General features: G+C 33.1%; 1 protein-coding gene across 1 annotated transcript in view; it reads left to right on the top strand.

The window, feature by feature from the left end:
- LOC129805770 (ras-GEF domain-containing family member 1B) overlaps positions 1 to 18805 on the top strand; it is a 68020-nt gene that overhangs the window by 40250 nt on the left and 8965 nt on the right. The window contains exons 8-9 of the mRNA XM_055853909.1: positions 1455 to 1598; positions 18215 to 18468. Of these exons, the coding sequence (XP_055709884.1) occupies positions 1455 to 1598; positions 18215 to 18468 (398 nt within the window). The remainder of the gene's footprint in view (positions 1 to 1454; positions 1599 to 18214; positions 18469 to 18805) is intronic.

The raw sequence follows: 18805 nt of genomic DNA, 5'->3' as shown, positions 1-18805 counted from the left end.
ATTTTCCAAGACTTTTAAGATTTGGCAACAAAACAATGGTGAACAAAACAATGGTAGAAAAGTCTATAATGTAAAAACCAATGTTTGGATAACATACTAGGTCCTCTACTATGTTTTTAGCCTTTATTGATCAATGAAACATGAAATATTTCAGGTAAAATACGAAAACTAATTTATTAAAAGTATTGGCTCTCGCTAGTTACACGTTTTTACCATCTTTTTGCTATTATATGGATACGGCAACGATAAAAGAAGTCTTTTTTGGACCCAAAACCATTATTTACCGAATTTTCCACTTCTTATCATTGGCTAAGTGCCGCTCAGGTATACCATTTACCATCGATCGGAACAAGAGATAATTGGAAAGCTCCAGGTCTGTAGAATACAACGGGGCAATAGCATCTCCCAATTCATCGTTTTGATGTTTTCCTGGACCATAAAAGTGAAATTCCATGGAGCGTTACTGTGTTGTGATGGAATGGGTCCCGGTTAAAATCCCGATAGCCAAAATCCCGAAATCCAAAATCTCGAACGCCAAAATCCCGAAAGCCAAAATCGCGAATGGGCCAAAATCCTGAATTCTTAAAAGTGTCATAACTACTCCCACGATTGTACCAGCGCTTGCTGGAGGCAAAGGGAAATCTTCTGTATCTTGGGAAATTATTCTAAAGATTTTCCTTCGTATAATTTCATCCCTTTCAGGATTTTGAAAATTTGGGATTTTGGCTTTCGGGATTTTGGCTGCCACCGGTTGTGATATCGCTCATTTGTGTCTCTTGTTCCATTCCGGTCGATTTCAGCACTGCTGGACTCAAATTGATCAGTTTTTGTTGTTAGCCATGCCCATTGACAGTTTCGTATTATTTTATTACTTTTATTAGTTTATAATGCATGATTATAACGTTATTATATGCAAAACGCCATATACGTACGAAGGTTAAAAGCTTTGAGTGTAGGACCTAGTAACCGGACTAATATCGTTATAACTGTGCTCGCTGGGATTTTTCGTATTTATTTACGCTACAGGGGGTCCGTGGTGCAATTTCCAAGAGCCTCGGAACTTAGGCGGTGTGACCCGATCCGATTTGACTATCACAGTTGTGAGTTCGAAGTTCGAGTTTCGCCCAGTGCAAATGATTGAAGCGTCTGAATGGACATTTTTTACGGAACACTGTAAACTGAATAAGAAATTGTAAACTGAACAATGTACAAAATGGCGATAAAAGCTTGGTATATCAAAATAAATAAAATTTACATTACGATATGACTTTAATATATTTTAGAAAATAATATTATATTAAAACTTCAGTAGTTTTAGTGCGCAGTACCTAAAATTTATTAGATAGCACCTTTTAAATTATTTCAATAAATCTTAACTCTTAGCACTAAGAACTGAAATGATGTGCAATTCACCAGTAATTAATCCTATGTCGCAAATACTATTAATTTTGTAGTGCGACGGAATCACAGAGAGAAGTCGAATTGTTGAGATGTGGAGTGGTGCTGCTCAATACTGTCTTCTGGTTGGAAACTACAACAGTGCAACAGCGATCCTTGAATCCCTGGATGCGACTCCCGTGGCGCGACTCACTGGCACGGTAAATAATAAGTTAAGCAATAAATCTCTACTGAGGGATTTTTCCTCTGCCAATTGTTTTCCTCCTTGACACTGTAAGGACCAGCGTGCAGAAATCCTTCCGGGATGCACACATTTCTTTTTTTGGGTATATTCACCTGCTTAAGCATCCCCAGGTGGGTGAAATATTTAGTGAGCATCCATGGTTGAATGTGCAAGATAATTTCAGGCAGACGCTGATGGTATTTTGCCGTAGCATATAAATCCTTTATGGAATGAATAATGCGACATAGCATCCTTTTTGTCTTGATGCGGGATTTTCGCATTTATTTGGACGAGAAATACCCCTCGAAAAATCCCTCTTAGCAATTCCCAGGTCACAGGTTTACAATGAAAAATTCATTGTTAGGAGACAAACTCGTTCCCAAACAATCATTTCCACACAGGCAAATGTCACAAAGAGCAAAAAAAGAGGATTGTTCCTGCAAAATGGTTTGCCACACAAGCACACACCGGAAGTCACACAGTTGACAGCAAAGTTTTCCCCACTCATTTCCGTCAATGGATATATTATTTGCTGAATGACAAAAAAATCACATAAATCCGCACGAGTCCCTATATGTTCTGTGGCGAAATTAATCCTTTACATCGATTTATATCACGAGATCCCCAATGCAAAAGCAATTTTCAACTTTATTTGATGTACTCGGAAGATTGCTTGGGTGCTAATGTCCTGTTTTACACTCCAGATAATGTCAAAAGTTGATATTGATCCCTAGAAAATTGAAAATCCTTTGATGTGGCTGTTCACCAACATTTCCAATTTAGTTTTAGTTACAAAATAGTAAGGCGATGGTATTCAAAATTTTAAAAATTACTAGTCTTATGGATGATGTTTAATGGAACCAATGGAACATTTGAAGTATTTGGCTCATAATGCTAAATCGTTGGAGAACACTTTGTAAAGAGACTTTCTAGAATATCTTTGTGGTTTCTAGAACACTGTGTTTAGAACAAAAAACCAGTACATTGCATAAAGCTATTCATTATAAGGACGTTAAACTTACTCTAGATACCGGTGACTTTACCACCCTGCTGTACGTAAGCTTTTCTTTAATTCCATCCCCTAATAATAGTCTTCATCGATTCCTTCTAGCCATTTCAGATTTACGAAGAGCAATCCTAAATGCTAAAATCAAGAAAAGTTTACGAGCAGTAAGGTATCAAAGTAATCTGCATCTACGGTACATTATTGACTAGGTGAACCTTTTAGGAATCACTACATTTTAAATTATTAACGTATTCGATTAATTTTGAATTGCTAAAATGTGGAAAATGATTTTTATACAAAATGCTCATGTGATTGTGGTACAATACACCCAACCAATTTCAATTAAAAGCATAGAGTGGTTGGTGTGGCTGATATGTAGGTTCTATCAGCCTAGATTTTTTTTGTACAAAATCGGTTGTATAAGAATAATTCCTGTTATACAGGTCTGTTGTGCAAAAAAAAATCTAGCTTGATCTGGCTTACACACCAACCAATTCATATGTTAACCTCTTAATTGAATTTTGTTGGTGTAGTGCAATTTTCAATAGAATCAAAATGTGTACTTTGAAATTTCTTCACTGTTTGAAATTGGTAAAAGAAAATTACCACAAAGAACTATTCTAGAGTCTAGAGCTTTGTATTTCTTAATTTTTCCCTTTGTCTGTTTAAAACAGTCAAGAAATCTCTAAGTTCATATTGTAGACATATTTACACTAGGTCTACCCTCAGCTATATTTTCCAAAGAAAAATGTATTTTTCCAAATGAAAAATGTAATAAAAGTTATATTAAAACAAAAATTGCTTATCGGTAAATAACCGGTTAAATAACCGGTAAATAACCGGTAAAACCGGGGATTTGAACCGACTTATAAATCACTCAAAATATTTCCCAAAATACACATTATGAGTAAATTAATTGAATTTCGTATAAAAATTATTTATCGGTTATATACCGGTTCATCACCAATTCTTAACCGATTGGATCCTGTTCAGTTTTGTCGGAAATTCCAAGACCTCTCCAACAAGCCCAAACATGACCCCATTCTCTTGATAAATGCTCTCTCTAGTGTCTTTTTAACCTTCGACCTTTAAAAACCGTTATTAAGAATGATTCAACGGTACTTTCATGTAAGGACGAAATGTCCGCCTGGGTAATCTCTAAAGCATATCCAAAAATAAAAAAAAATCGCACGACGCGTTCTCGAGCGATCCCAAAAGACGTGGTTTTGGCGGGGATGGTGAGGAGTTACGGGGGGGATGAGGGGCATGTTAACGATCCTTGGTTCGACTTATGGGGGGGGGGGGGATCCCCCGAAGGTCCCAAGTCGCTATCTATAACCGTTTGGCCTCTAGAGCTGGCGACAGCCGGACGGACAGACGGACAAACAGCGTGACGCCAAAAAACTCAAAACTTGAGATTTCCAAAATATGACTCCTTGGGGGGTAAGTAGTCGAAATATATAATGTATACACATATATAAATCAAAATCGAGGGATTATATATAGTGCTCTCTCCGTGGAGTTCGAGCAGTAAAATTATTATGCTATTTTTGAGGCCACTATTTTGAACATTCTTTAAACTTTCGAACAAAATTGAGAATGCAAATTACTTAATTTTGTTTTATTTTAACTCGCCATAGAGAGAAAAAAACACTAAAATCAATGCATTTTTGCGCTATTTATGGTATTAAAAAGCTTCAACACTTTTTGTGATTGATTTTTGTGCATTCTTGACATTGAAATAATGTAAGTCTATAGCATTAAAATAAAGTCATAAATGCCTTACTTTTTAGTAGTCTTCTAATACTTTGCGGAATTAATTTTAGCACACTACTACTGGTGCATTGATTTTAAAGCATTCTGGTATTGATTTTAGAGCATTGTGGCATTATTTTTAGAGATTGCGGCATCAATTTTAAAGCATTATGTGATCAATACCAAAATGCTCTCTAAACCTAATACTACAATGCTCTAAAGTTGATGCCACAATGCTCTAAAATTGATACCACAAATTCTCTAAAATCAATACCAAAACGCTACAAAATTAATGCCACAATGCTATTGAATTGATAATGTATTGGTACTAATTGGGCGTAAACACAAGTAGATTTTGATTCTCCAATAGGGGAAATGCTCATAATTTTGTCCAGTTTCTTATTTTGGACACTTTGAGGATAACATTGGACACTAAAAATAAATTGATTAAAATGATGGATTTTTATTCCAATATTTGATGAATAATGAATTCTATCTAAATATTTGTTCTTTTTGGAAGATTTTAACACTAAATACGTTAAAATTTGAATATGATTTGAGTTGAAATTGCTTTGTTGAAAATTCAGTGTGAGCAATTGCTTACGAGAAATATGACAGAACTTCGTGGCTTACTTCAGTCTTATTTAGCTGTGGTGAAGTACTAACAAAGTTTGTTCGCTGTTTTTGAGTGATATTATTGAATATTCATTGAATATTGTGTTGATTCACGTTACTGATGATTTGTACATTTGACCTGAAGTGAGATTTGCCTTGTGAATTATATTTTTCGTGTGAAAAATGGGAAATTTTTTAAGACATTCACCAGTGAGGTGGTGATTCTTATTTTGGACAGGTGTTTTTCTCACGAAATTTCGTGAAGTTTTAGCTTTTGTGATGACTAGGTTGGACAAATGCCTGGAGAAACAAAGGAGCATCATCTCTACGAAAGAGATGTAGCGAGAAAAGCCTTGAAAGGCTCCCGGAAAGGCCAGGGAATGAGCGAATCCGCACGTACTTGCAGTATCGAAGTCAACTCACTTTAATGAATGATATGGAAAGTTTCTGGGCTTCTTGTGACATTCCACGTTTCCCTTACATGACCAGGAAGAGGACTTGGTAAGATTGGTTCATAAAATGAGGAACAATGGGCATCCTGTTGAGGCGGATTATCTGTCCAAATTTATAGACAAGTTGTAAAAATTAATAACCAAGTTGTCCAAAATAAGAGTCAAATTCACCTCTACATATCAATTCATTTTTAAACGTATTAAAACTAATTTTAGTAAAAATGAGATGATAAATGGCTTGCCAAGTTTCTAAACAATCCTTCTGAAAAGAGGGTAACAAAAAAAGTCAATTAGTATTGAAAATATCGCACTTCAAACTTAGGATATCGATGCTTATATGCAGACTGTCCAAAATTATGAGCACTTCCCCTAGTATCTTGGATAAAAGGTAAATGGAACTCTATTTCCACGAAAAGTCGTTACTAATCGAAGATTTCAAATTTAATTTCGAATTTTCATACTAAATTTCCGAACAATTTATCAAATATCACACTAAAAAGCTCGCAAAAGAGTTACTCAGTGATTATGGAGTTATTAAATACTAGGGCGAGAACAGTAAACGTCGTTGTTCTGTTTGTTTCCTTACAACAATGTGAAAACCAACACATTTTGACATATGAGCATTTCGAAATTCGAACAGGATGTACTTCAGCCACCTTGCGAAAATATAATAAGTAGGAAAGTCTCTTTTTTGGCTTTGCAAATAGATTTTCGAATGGCTTTTCTCTTTATCAAACTCTACTTCTGTACGGTACTATTGAATGCTCTAAAACTGAAATTATAATACTCTTAAGTTGATGCAGAAATGCTCTAAAATTGATGCTAAAATGTGCCAAAATCTCCAGAATTTACAAAGTAGTGCTTTAGGTTCAATGCCATATGTTACTAAAATTCAGGTTTTTCAAAAACAATGTCAAAATGTAGGGGAAAGTACTCTCCCTTCGAACGTTCATGCCTTCGAATAATGTGAATTTCTTTTGTTTTTCGTAAGAGATTTACACTAAATTATCACGGAATGTGTAAAATGTGTAAGTTTCTTAAGAAAACTAAAAGAAAATTCACATTATTCGAAGGCATGAACGTTCGAAAGGAGAGTACTTTCCCCTACTAAAATTAAAGCCACAATTCTTGAATCTCCCAACTTCAAATTTCTCTCTGTGCAATAATGAGCTTTTTGAATGGTTTTGATTTTTAATTGAAGCAACAATTATACACAAAGTCAAAATAATAAAATGAGAAAAAGTTTAATTTAATTAGAAACACGATTTAAACATTAGTAATTGAGAGTAAATATTTGAAATAATTTTGTGAATTAATTTAGTGAGTAATAAATCATGAATGGCTTCACATGAGTTGTCTGTGAATAATGTAGTTAGGTAACAATGCCTATCTTTAGTAGCCAATTTACCATAAAATAGACTATATACAATTTTAATGCTTTGGATTTGGACAAAAGGAGCATGACACAAAAGATCTCAGGGGATGAAATTTCTCAGGCCTAGAGAAATTCAGTTGAAAACATGATAGGGATCAAGCTTTACAATCGAAATAATTATTGTTCTTAGCTAAACTGCATTACGATGTTCATATGCTGAAGTATTGGGTGTTAAAGCTTTGGAAAGCTTTTCAGTCCCATCTACACATTCCTCATGCTTACGGATGATGTATTTTTTTAACCGCTAAGAATACACCCATAATTCACAATTCATTGCAAATTGCACAAATAAATTTCAAGGGATTAGTCAATGCAATTTGACTTGAGGAAATCCAGGAGAACCTTTCAGTAAATAACCATGTCCAATATCCAGGACACATGGGATTAATCTAAACTGAATTATTGGCCAATTTATCCGGATATACAGAACAGACTTGTAGATTTAAAACCCTAGTAAATATTTATGATTTTTGAACTCGGAAATATTTACCGAGAGTGCTGGCGAAAGGTCTCACAAAATTCTTGGACATTTTCCCAGTTCTGTTTAAAAAAAAAAACAATGTACACACTGTGCGCAAAAATAATGCAATGAACACCCCATAAATGTTCACACCCTCAATATGAATCCACTCATAAATTTAATTGACCATGGAGTAGGGAAAAAAAGATGAATGGTGGCGAAAAATGTTCACAGGATCAGAGTGTGGAAAACTCGGCAGCTTTTTCTGCCATTGCAGCCCAAAAAGTGGGTGGGAAATTCGCAGGACAATTGATAAATCATCCTGTGAAACTCTCTTCCACTCATCAGACAATTCTGCTTTTAGTGCAATCCCCAAAATGACTAACACAAAATGAAGAGGAGGTCTGATTACATGGAAAAGTCTCCATAATATCCTCTGAATGCATTTATTAAAGTTGAAGGGGCAAAGGGCATTGATTAAACCCCATGAGCTTTTCATCCCTTTTCAACAGGGAGTTTGTGCCAGAATCATTTGAGTGGAAAAAGAGGCTGAGAGACAGATTAAGGAAGGTTTTATAATAGCAAAAACCATGGAAATTCATGAAACAATGAGATTATTGAATAAATTACAAATGAAACAATTTGAGATAAATATAGGGGGAAGTGGGGCACCTTTGAAAGAGGGGCACCTTCGAAATTGGAATTTTTCTCCTATTTTTAAATTGATTAAGCTTAAGATGTTTGTGCAGCTAAATTATATCTCGATGAGGCTCAATCTTATTTAAAAATAGGTGAAAAATCCCAATTTTAAAGGTGCCCTACTTTTAAAGGTGCCCCACTTCCCCCAACGTTTCTTTACAACTTTTCTTTTTATTTTCATACTTTCAGTAAAACTACGATATAGGTTATACAAGTGGGAAATACAATTAGGGGGAAGTGGGGCACTTTTGAATTGGGGCAATTTTAAAATTAGGTTTTTTTCCTCATATTTTTTAAATGGAATTTAACCAAACTATGATATAACACAGACTGATAACGAAGCTAAAGAACAATATGATAGGGCTCAGTTCTATTTAAAAATAGGAGAAGAAACCTAATTTTAAAAGTGCCCCAAAGTTGCCTCAAATTCCTCCAATATTTAATTTAGGTATTCCAATAATTTTATTTTGCCTTAAATTGATACAGAACATCTTTTTAAATCGTTTTTTGCCCAACTATCAAATAATAAAAAATGCATTATATTAAAATTTCCATTCCAGTATTTCCCATAATATACTGTAATTTTTTCGCACTCAAATCTAAATTGATATCATTATGATATCTAAAGAAGAAGAATGTGAAAGACTGGCACAGGTGTACGCAATACATATGCTAAAGAAAGGGACGAAAATTTCAATTTTTAGAAATTTTATCTTATAAAGAAAAGGCAGATAGGGGAAAGTACTCTCCCTTCGAACGTTAATGCTTTCGAAAAATGCGAATTTTCTTTTAGTTTTCTTAAGAGACTTACAAATTTCTATTATTTATTAGTTAGATTATCGTCAATTAGTGATAATTACGTGTTAATTATGTATAATTGCTTTAAGGAAGATAAAAGAAATTCACATCATTCGAAGGCAGGAACGTTCGAAGGAAGAGTACTTTCCCTTACATATTAAGAATTATTATTTTTGAATATTAATTCTTATGGCGCTGGCACACCTTTTCAATTCAGTGAATTTAAACCGATTGAAATTTTACCTCTTACTCTTTTAAAGTGAAATAATATATGTGTCTCTTTCTGTCTATAAGAGTCTGAAAGAGACACCTATATCTGATTTCACTTTGAAAGAGTAAGAGGTAAAATTTCAATCGATTGAAATTCACTCAATTAAAAAGGTGCGCCAGTGCCATTAGTAAATTAATTAATAATATTAATTATATAAATTTCAGTTGATAATAAATTTAATAAAATAAGTCAGGAATAATCTTACTGAAAATATACCAAAATTTTGGAGAATTCAAAAGTCGAATGATGAGCTTCTTCCATGCGTTATTGCAAAGTTAAACTCAGAAGTCATATTAATAAATTTCTAGAAAGAAAAATAATAAGAATAACCCAGTTTTTCAGTGTTGTAGAATATTTATTTGCTGTTCTTTATTTCAGTCGGTATTTCATAAATTTTATCAGTAAAAATTGAAATTTGTAGACAATAAAAAGCAAATACCAAACTTTAAACCCTTTAAAATTTAGTGAAATATTTATATTAAAGTGAAAATCATGATTTTTTTAGCATTGAACGTATTATTGAAAGTCGTTTCCGTAATTTGAGTTTTAACTGATTAAAATAACATATTTTTATTGACAATTTTGAATTTTTCTCATATACGAATTCATTTTCAATGATAAAATACTGTTTTATTGAATTTTTCAATTAAGTATTTCATATTTATTTTTTGAAGTCTACAGTCTATTCATTTGGTACTGGATATTGCTTACGTAATTTATGCAAAATATAAACTCCGTTTCCATATCGACCGCATAATATGAATAATGCGGATAGGTTTATAATCTGCTCTCGGATATTTCATAAATAAAAGAAAGTATATATAAGGGAAAGAAATAAATTCGAAAGTCAAGAAATAATTAAAATAAATAAATGTGATAAATCGAACACATCTAAAGTATTTTTCTTGCCAAATTCCATTAAAAGTTTAGATTTATTTTGCTACTAAAATGCAAAATATGTCGTTATTTTTTTAGTTGTTTTAAAGTAATTTATTTTTAATTTTGAGAAGCATTAAATAATACTTTTTCAAAACTTACTATTTAATTCCTTTATTACTCGTAGAAACCGTTCAGATTACTACTTGTTCGTAAGTGTTAGTAAATTCTTACTGAGGATTTCCTATTGTTCGTAACATGATCATTTAACGAGTATTTTTTGTTCTTTTATAAGAACACTGTGCGACACGTTGTGGGTGTCTTTGACGAGAGTGCCAAAACTTGTTAGAGGGTCATTTAAGGACCTCAAATCTGCAATCCGTTTGTCCGGGTCACCTCTAGATTTTTTTGAAAAAGCATTTTTAGTTTTTTGATGTTTTATAAAATTCAAAAATTCATATCTCCGGTTCTAATTATCCGGTGGTAGTCACATAAATCTAAACTGACGCGTAATTTCATTCTCTATAACTCTTGTGAACATATCAAGCATCTACGATGAAAATGAAGTATATTTTTTAAAGATTTTTTGAAAAAGGGCACCTAAAATGGTGCATTTTTCTGTGTTTTTTCCATCTTCTAGTAATTTTCCCACTTTAATAGAGCATTTTATATGTCAAATAACTATGCCTAAAAGTTAGAGAATTTAATATTCTTTCATATCTTTTTGGTTTAAATTTTCTATCCTAATTCGTTTATTCACAATAATTTATTGAAAATAAAATGCATTATTATAAAAATAAAATCTCTTATTATATATAATTATTTGGTATCTTTGTCTAACCTACTGAAGAGCATTCTCTTTTGCACTCTCACTTACACATTTCATATAAAGAGGCGAAATGAAAAAAAAGAGACGTATATAGAAATAGAGAGAGAAGAATAGCTGTTATGAGTGCCAAAAAACTATTCTTCTCTCTTTATTTTTATATACGTCTCTTTTTTTTCATTTCGCCTCTTTTTATATGAAATGTGTAAGTGAGAGTGTAAAAGAGAATGCTCTTCAGTAGGTTAGACAAAGATACCAAATAATTATATATAATAAGAGATTTTATTTTTATAATAATGCATTTTATTTTCAATAAATTATTGTGAATAAACGAATTAGGATAGAAAATTTAAACCAAAAAGATATGAAAGAATATTAAATTCTCTAACTTTTAGGCATAGTTATTTGACATATAAAATGCTCTATTAAAGTGGGAAAATTACTAGAAGATGGAAAAAAACACAGAAAAATGCACCATTTTAGGTGCCCTTTTTCAAAAAATCTTTAAAAAATATACTTCATTTTCATCGTAGATGCTTGATATGTTCACAAGAGTTATAGAGAATGAAATTATGCGTCAGTTTAGCTTTATGTGACTACCACCGGATAATTAGAACCGGAGATATGAATTTTTGAATTTTATAAAACATCAAAAAACTAAAAATGCTTTTTCAAAAAAATCTAGAGGTGACCCGGACAAACGGATTGCAGATTTGAGGTCCTTAAATGACCCTCTAACAAGTTTTGGCACTCTCGTCAAAGACACCCACAAAAAGGCAAATTTTGTCGAACCGTGGAATTAATTCGTAAATGTTCACAAGAAATGTTTCTAAAAATTTGCCATTTGCTCGTAAAGTTTTTCAGACAAACAAATATGTTTGTCAAGGTACGTATAATGTTTGTAGGAAAAGTATAAATTTTGTTGAACTTTTTTGTGAGTTAATATGCGATTTACGAGGATTTAAGTCAGTAATTCCCAAACATTTACGAACAATTATACGAATATTTTTTCCGGTGTTGCGTTTTTAATTCCATTATATTCTGTTCAAAGATTTCCGTAGAACTTTTTGGTAAATGGATTTTTTTTATTTTTTTTAAGTACTTAGCCATGTACAATTTAACAATGTTAATTGTTTCAAACTAATAGATGATTTTTTTCATAAATGAGTTTATTTAGTGATAAAGCTTTCTGCTCTGGCATTATACAATATACAAACTTTAATTCTAGAAACTTTAAGCAATTACTCATCTTCATTATATTTTTTTTATTTTTAAGCTATTTCTTTCTCTGTGCTAAATGCAACATGAAACTACGCAAAACTTGTAGAAAAAAAAATGTCATGAGAGAAAAAAAACTTCATTTAAGAGATGAAAGTGAGAAAAGTGTTTTATTCACACAGATAATTTTGTATTTTATTCTATATAAGTTCTTTTCATGACTTTCACGATTAATTAATGGTACTTTTTGGCACTTTGAGAAAGCTTTCTGATGTTGCATCCAATGGCAATTTGTAAAAAGTTTTTCCATATGCAAAATCATGTACAAAGTTTTGGTGAAAAGTCTTGTTTAACAGTCATAAATCATTTTCATTGGCATTTTCGGGCAGAGAAAATTTGTCATGGGGACTTTCTTCGGTGAACTTTCGATATATCTTGCAATTTCAGTTTTACTCAAATCTGATGTCGCACATTATTTAGTGCACACACATGAGTTAATTAAGAGTGGGTGAGGATGGAGACGGACTCTATGGATTATTCGGAGAAAATTACTTATTAGGTTTCTACCCATACCAATGCTCCAATCATCTGTATTGCCCAATGTTTCTGACACTCAAATCAATTTTTTCCCAACCCCACACCATTCTATGTTACTTGGGGTGGCTCTGGTGTGCTTTCGGAATGTGAGACAAGCAATGAAAGTTTCTCTCCTTTTACTTTAGTGCTTCGGGAAAACTTTCGTCTTTTGCCCCCAAAACAACTTGAGTCACTCTCTTGTAAGTCTGTCGCCTTTCCACCCCGATACACCGGGAAGTGGATAATTTTATTTTTACCCTTATCACCTCTCTTCCAGTACCCCTTTCAGCACCAAAGTCTCCTCCCAAAAGTTGTCTTTCGTGGCACAATCGACGCTCACGTCAACAATTGACGAAAGTTTCACGTAAAATTCTATTGAAACGATGTGCACGGAGTAGCGGAAAAAGTGACTGCTGATGTGGAAAACCTAACATTTTAATTAACACACAAAAACACTGCAGAACTTTTAATATACTTCTCACTTGAAAATTCAATAAGGGCATCCACTTGTTGGGAAGTTTGTTGCAAGAAGTACTCAAGAAATGTTATGATACAAAAGAACTTGAAATACCTTTCAATAAAATTGCGTTATGTTTGAAAAACAAAATTCCAGTGAATTTCTTTGTAGTAATTTTAATTTAAAACCGTGTACAAGATTCACCCAGAAGAAAGTTAGAAGTGGGTACATTGAAAAAATTAAAAAGAAGATAACTACCTTCCTATTAACTGGATTATTGATTCTGACATAAGTTGTCATGAAAGTACAAACATAAAATACAAAGACAAATTAAACTTTCGTACTTAGGAAAATATTATCTGTTTGTTATAGTTTTATTTACTTTTAATTCATGCATATTTCTGTATATAAACTATCTTGCGGCGACGTATAAAATAATTTGGTTTGCATTCTCGAGTAGAGGGAAGTGACTCGCCTTTGAATATACGGCAGCCTTTGAATATTTAAATTTTTCTCTTGTTTCTCAAATAAAATGACTAGTGATAAGACCAGATAAGATTATAGTAGCTGAGATTCTTTATATGAGACATTGCATTGGAGTGCTTGTAACTCGAAATATGTGAAAATTCGATTTAGAGTTGAATTTTAGGGGTAATTATCGCAAAATGTTCTTGGCTGCCGGAATTGATAAAATTGGTTCGACTTTATTCTTTATTCCCAAGATTCAACTCTAAAAGAAAGTAAAGAATCTCTGTTACCATAAACTTATCTGGGCTTATAATTGGGTATTACTTATTCTAAATATTTTAAGTACAGAAGATTAACAAAAAAAAAGTTCATTGAAATCGGTTAATAAATATTAGAGATAGAGTCCGGTGAATTTGGATATAGTAAGTGTCGGGGTACATTGAAATGGAGTTAGTACAGATGGGACCTATCGTTAACTCAGATACAATATACTAAAGCTTCTTCTAAATCGTTTCATAAACACCGAGAAGACGGTCCGGACAATACATTTTTGATTATAGCACACGTCATGTAATAGCGACGGAGGAGTGCATCCCACTGTTGGAAAGGTCCTGACTTCAGCTACAACATACTAAAGTTTAAAGATAAAACATTGTATAGTATTCGAAATATACGACATCGAATTTTTGAAAATGGGATTTTTTGATCAATCAGACCTTCGAAAGACCTTTTCTCGTCCTCTGAAACTTAATAACTTATTAAAAAGTGATTACAACTAGAGTAAGGCTCTCAGACTTTGCATACACTCTGGCTTCGAAGTCTTCAAATTTTTAAGAAATTTGAAAAATATTTTTGTAATAAATCTGACTAAAGGCAATATATTTTAATAGCTAGTATTAAGTCACGCTTTTCCTGAAAAAAATCATTCAAATTTATTAATAGAATATGGAAATAATATGAAGTGTTCAAAGTCACAATGAGGACCGGAATATATATTTTTTTTTGAAGTTTTCAAACTTATAAGATTGCCTATGTTATTAAACAATTAAATTGCTGTCGATATGTGTTAAAGTAACAAAACTGGAAAGTAAACTTATTTCTTGTTGTTCTTAAATAATTTGAGAGTGAACCATACATTTTAGCATTAATAAATTTATTGAAAAAATTATTATGGCTTTTTAAGCTAAAAGAGACATTCAAAAAAGCGGTGCTCAATCTTTTGAGAATTTCCAGCTTGTGCTCTAGGTTAGAGCTCAACGCAACTTTTCCACAGCATAGACATATAGGCGAAAATTTTCCATCTCGTGGGAGCAATGGAACTTTTCTTGTTACTGAAGGAGAAAGCTCCAAGTGGAAAAAGTCCATTTAAATTAGTAGAAAACATCTCAACTGAACCGAAAAATTATAAGCATCTGGTAGATCTTTTTTTCCTTCATTTTCCTCACTCTCCTAGGTTTGAATGATGTGAATCTTGATGCAGATCACCATGACAAAGTCTGAAGGACGTAGGAGTAATTTGCTTAAAACGGAAATAAGATTAAATACCCACCAAATGTTAAGGATGGGTTCATGAGAAATGGAACAAGTTCTCTTTGGGTGTCAGTTGAATCTTTGTCCTGTCATACGCTTGACTGGGTTTTGTGTCTCCACAGAAAATGCCACCCTCTTCTTTTTGACACCAATAATGGGGGTATTTCATAAGGAAGGGATCACTCTGGGTCTAGAGAGAATATAATATTAGTGAGATCTCGAACTTCTCATAATTTTCTTCTCAATATACATAATTAACTAGCTATCTTTGACATTTTAAGGAAAATACTCATATATCATGTTAAATAAAATTGAAAGGTTCTTATTATGACTTTAGTTGTCACTGGAATAGAGAGAACATTATTTAATAACTTTGGTATCTCAAATCATTTTCTTTCTGAATAATTGTTTATCTGACAAGCATAGGGTAAGTGTGCAAAATTTCGGCATAGTTACATGCAATCGCCAAAGTCTCAAGTTTGAAATGTATTATTTTTAATAGAAATTGAATTTTTTTGTTACTTTTTAATAAGGAGTAGTGTTTCCTGGAACCTTGTAAACAGTTTATCGTCTTTACTCTCTCTAAATTCATTCTTAATCATTTTTAAAGGAAATAAAAATGTAGACTAACATTGGTGCCCTATTTCGGCCACCTTCAATCTCATAGTTCCGTGCCCTCCCGGAATTCTTTCAATGTCTTTTTCAGATCATCGTACTCGTCGAAGCGACATATTTTGTTATTTTTTGCACTGTATATTCTCTCTAGAGTATGCAAAACCTAAAAATTCATGGAAATTCGAAGAACAAATAATGTGGCCGAAATTGCAAGCTGGCCGGAATTAGGTACACTTATCCTATTCTCACAAAATCTGAAATAGTATTAACCCATTCAGTCAATGTACTAGAAATAGTTGAGGTACAATATGTTCATATTAGTTTCTTATAGATTAAAAAGGATTTTTTTTAATCTATTATGAAGTCGCAGGGAGCAGCTGTCAAACACACGTCTTAACGGTCAGTGAATTTAAATTATGTAATCTAATAATGGGTACTGGCGCGATTTTCTTGATACGGGATACACTTCCTATCCTATCAATTAAATTCTGCACATTAATTTATTACAAATTGTATTGATTTAGATAAATTAACTATCCAAGAAAACAAATTGATAACCAGAATTCAAATAAGGAAAGGGGATGAAGGCCAATTTTAACGAATTCGACAGGATGTCGTATTTTCCGTCCGCCATTGTGAGCAAATTGGGGATCTCAGTGGCATAATAAGCAAGACCTTTGGATCTTGGGCGGACGAGATCTCTGATTCGACTCGTAATGTTGTGAGTTCGAGTCCCGCCCGGTGCAAGCAAACGAATGTCAGAAAAAGACATTTTCGATATGGTAAAACTAATAAAATGCATCGCCTCTGCCCAAAACACTCTAGGAGCATGGCAGAAGCATCCATAATACGGGGAAAGCGCTCCTGATCGATCTACGATCAGCAGATTCTTGCAACACGGGTTATACGATAACATGATTAAATTGTAATAAATATTTCCCGATGCGATTAATAATAATTTTGAACAAACATTTTGCATGACTTTCCGCAAAGCGAGAAATGAACAACGAAATGTATTTCCATCTCTGTCGGAGTATTTTTCCCAAGTTACTGAAGAACTAAAGTAACTAAAACTCTATTCTAGACAGAAATTCGAATATCAATTGCCCAGGAATAAATTATTTAAAATCACTCAATTTGCGTATGATGTATAATACCATGGTAAGGAATGGGTTAATAATACGTAATTTTTACGTTATCAAAATTAACCCTAATTAAAGTTACTCAAGTAACCGTAACGTGTACGTAATTTTTCGTTCAATATTTTATGTTTAAATTTAAATATACTCTATTACAAATTTATTTTAATAAAATTCCAACACAATGTTTTCATGATTTTTTTCGATACAGTAAATGTAAATTTTCTACTAAGAAATTTCCTTAATTTTTCCTAAATAAATCCTTAATATCAAATTTTCCTTTCGTGGTAAATCTTAAGTATAGATATGAAACATTAAATAATACTAGTTCAATCTTATGTAGAACAAGGAGTGTTTAAAAAGTGTTCCAGAAAGAGGTCATACGATGCCACAAATAAGAATAATATTATTACTCCTCGAACTCCACAGATAGAACAGAATAGGGGAAACCGGGGCACCACCAAACACGGGGTAGCACCAAACACTGAGATTTTTTAATCATATTCGACTTCAGAGGACAAAACTAATAGAAATTCATAGGCGCTATAGGGATGCTTATTCACAGAAGAAATGACAGGGATAGTTCAAGTAGTTTAGAAATAAAAATTAGTTTTTGGTGCTACCCCGTGTTTGGTGGTGCCCCAGTTTCCCCTAATTATAATTCCTTGATTTTTTCACACTCCAAATTTCTAAGAAATTATGTTGCGCTGTTTGTATGTCCGTCTGTTCATCCGTCTGTCCAGTCTTTACCACGCCTAGAGGTCAAACCGATCAAACGGTTATGAAAACTGGAAAATCCCTTCATTGGTTGTATATTTTAGGACCGTAGATATGCACGTAAGGTCACTTATATGGGAAAATGGGTATACTCACAGAGAATGGTTTGAAAAACCGAGTACGGATTAAGGTCTCTCTTTCGAATCTTTTAATTTTTATTCGCTACAAAGTTTCGGGCACACGATATCCAGTTCATCATTTTTGTGGACCTGAATTGAAAGAAACGAAAAAAGGTCTTAATCCGTTCTCACCAGCCATTGCACTCCACCAGACCGTACATGGTCGAATAATTGTTAGGATTATGTTAATTTGAATTTAAATGTAAACATAGGAGGGATTCCTTAAATACCCAAAATATGTTCTTACAGTCTTAGTGCAATACTGTTCTTACTAACGGTACTTTAGCCTGAAGTTACAAGTTTTCCATTCACAAAAGACTTTTGAAATCCTATCCTGGAACATTTTGTATGTCAGGGCAAATGTAAATTGCAATGAATTTCCTTTGGAAAGCAATTGAATTAAGGCATGATGTAAATTGAATGAATACTTGAGAAACAATTGGGTGTTACTGGTTTACTGAAATGAATCCTATTCATTAAATTATCTTTTGTGATCCTCAGTGGAGCAAATTGTCGTCAACAAGTCAACAGTTGGATTGCATGCAGAGGCACGCTGAAGGATGTGGGGATTTGTGGCACAAACAGACTGAAAGCTCGATGGAAAGTGGCACAGCCACCGATAAGATCAGGCATCAGAAACAGAAATCCACCACGCACATCTCGCCCAAAGTCAAATCCAGCGATTGGGTTGTAATCCCCGTCTTTGCCGACATTGTACGATTGGCCTTAATAGCACGTGAAGACTGCTTGACGAAGTAAGTATGATTGATGATGTCTTATCAATCTTTTGGATATTTATTTGCATAAAAGCTTTCACTCTCTTTTGCTCAGCGGACATCTCCAGACATTTGCTATTCTTTTATCGCTGCAAGAGCACAAGCAAAAATTTTCTCTGATTCTTTGTCATTTGTCAAAGAATTTTCTTATTGCAGCATAATTTTATGCCATGATGAAAAGTTTACTGTGACGACAAATTGTTTATCAAAAGTTTTTTTTTATTGTTTTCCAATTAAGTTTATTAAATTCCTTTTCAGTGATATAAATACGGAAGACTGCTTTTTCCACTATTTCAAATTAGTTTCCAGAGTATAA

Source organism: Phlebotomus papatasi, chromosome 3 (assembly GCF_024763615.1).
Source record: "Phlebotomus papatasi isolate M1 chromosome 3, Ppap_2.1, whole genome shotgun sequence".
In the NCBI taxonomy this organism is placed as follows: domain Eukaryota; kingdom Metazoa; phylum Arthropoda; class Insecta; order Diptera; family Psychodidae; genus Phlebotomus; species Phlebotomus papatasi.
Note: the sequence above shows the minus strand (reverse complement) of the source record. Positions and strands in the feature narration are given on the sequence as shown.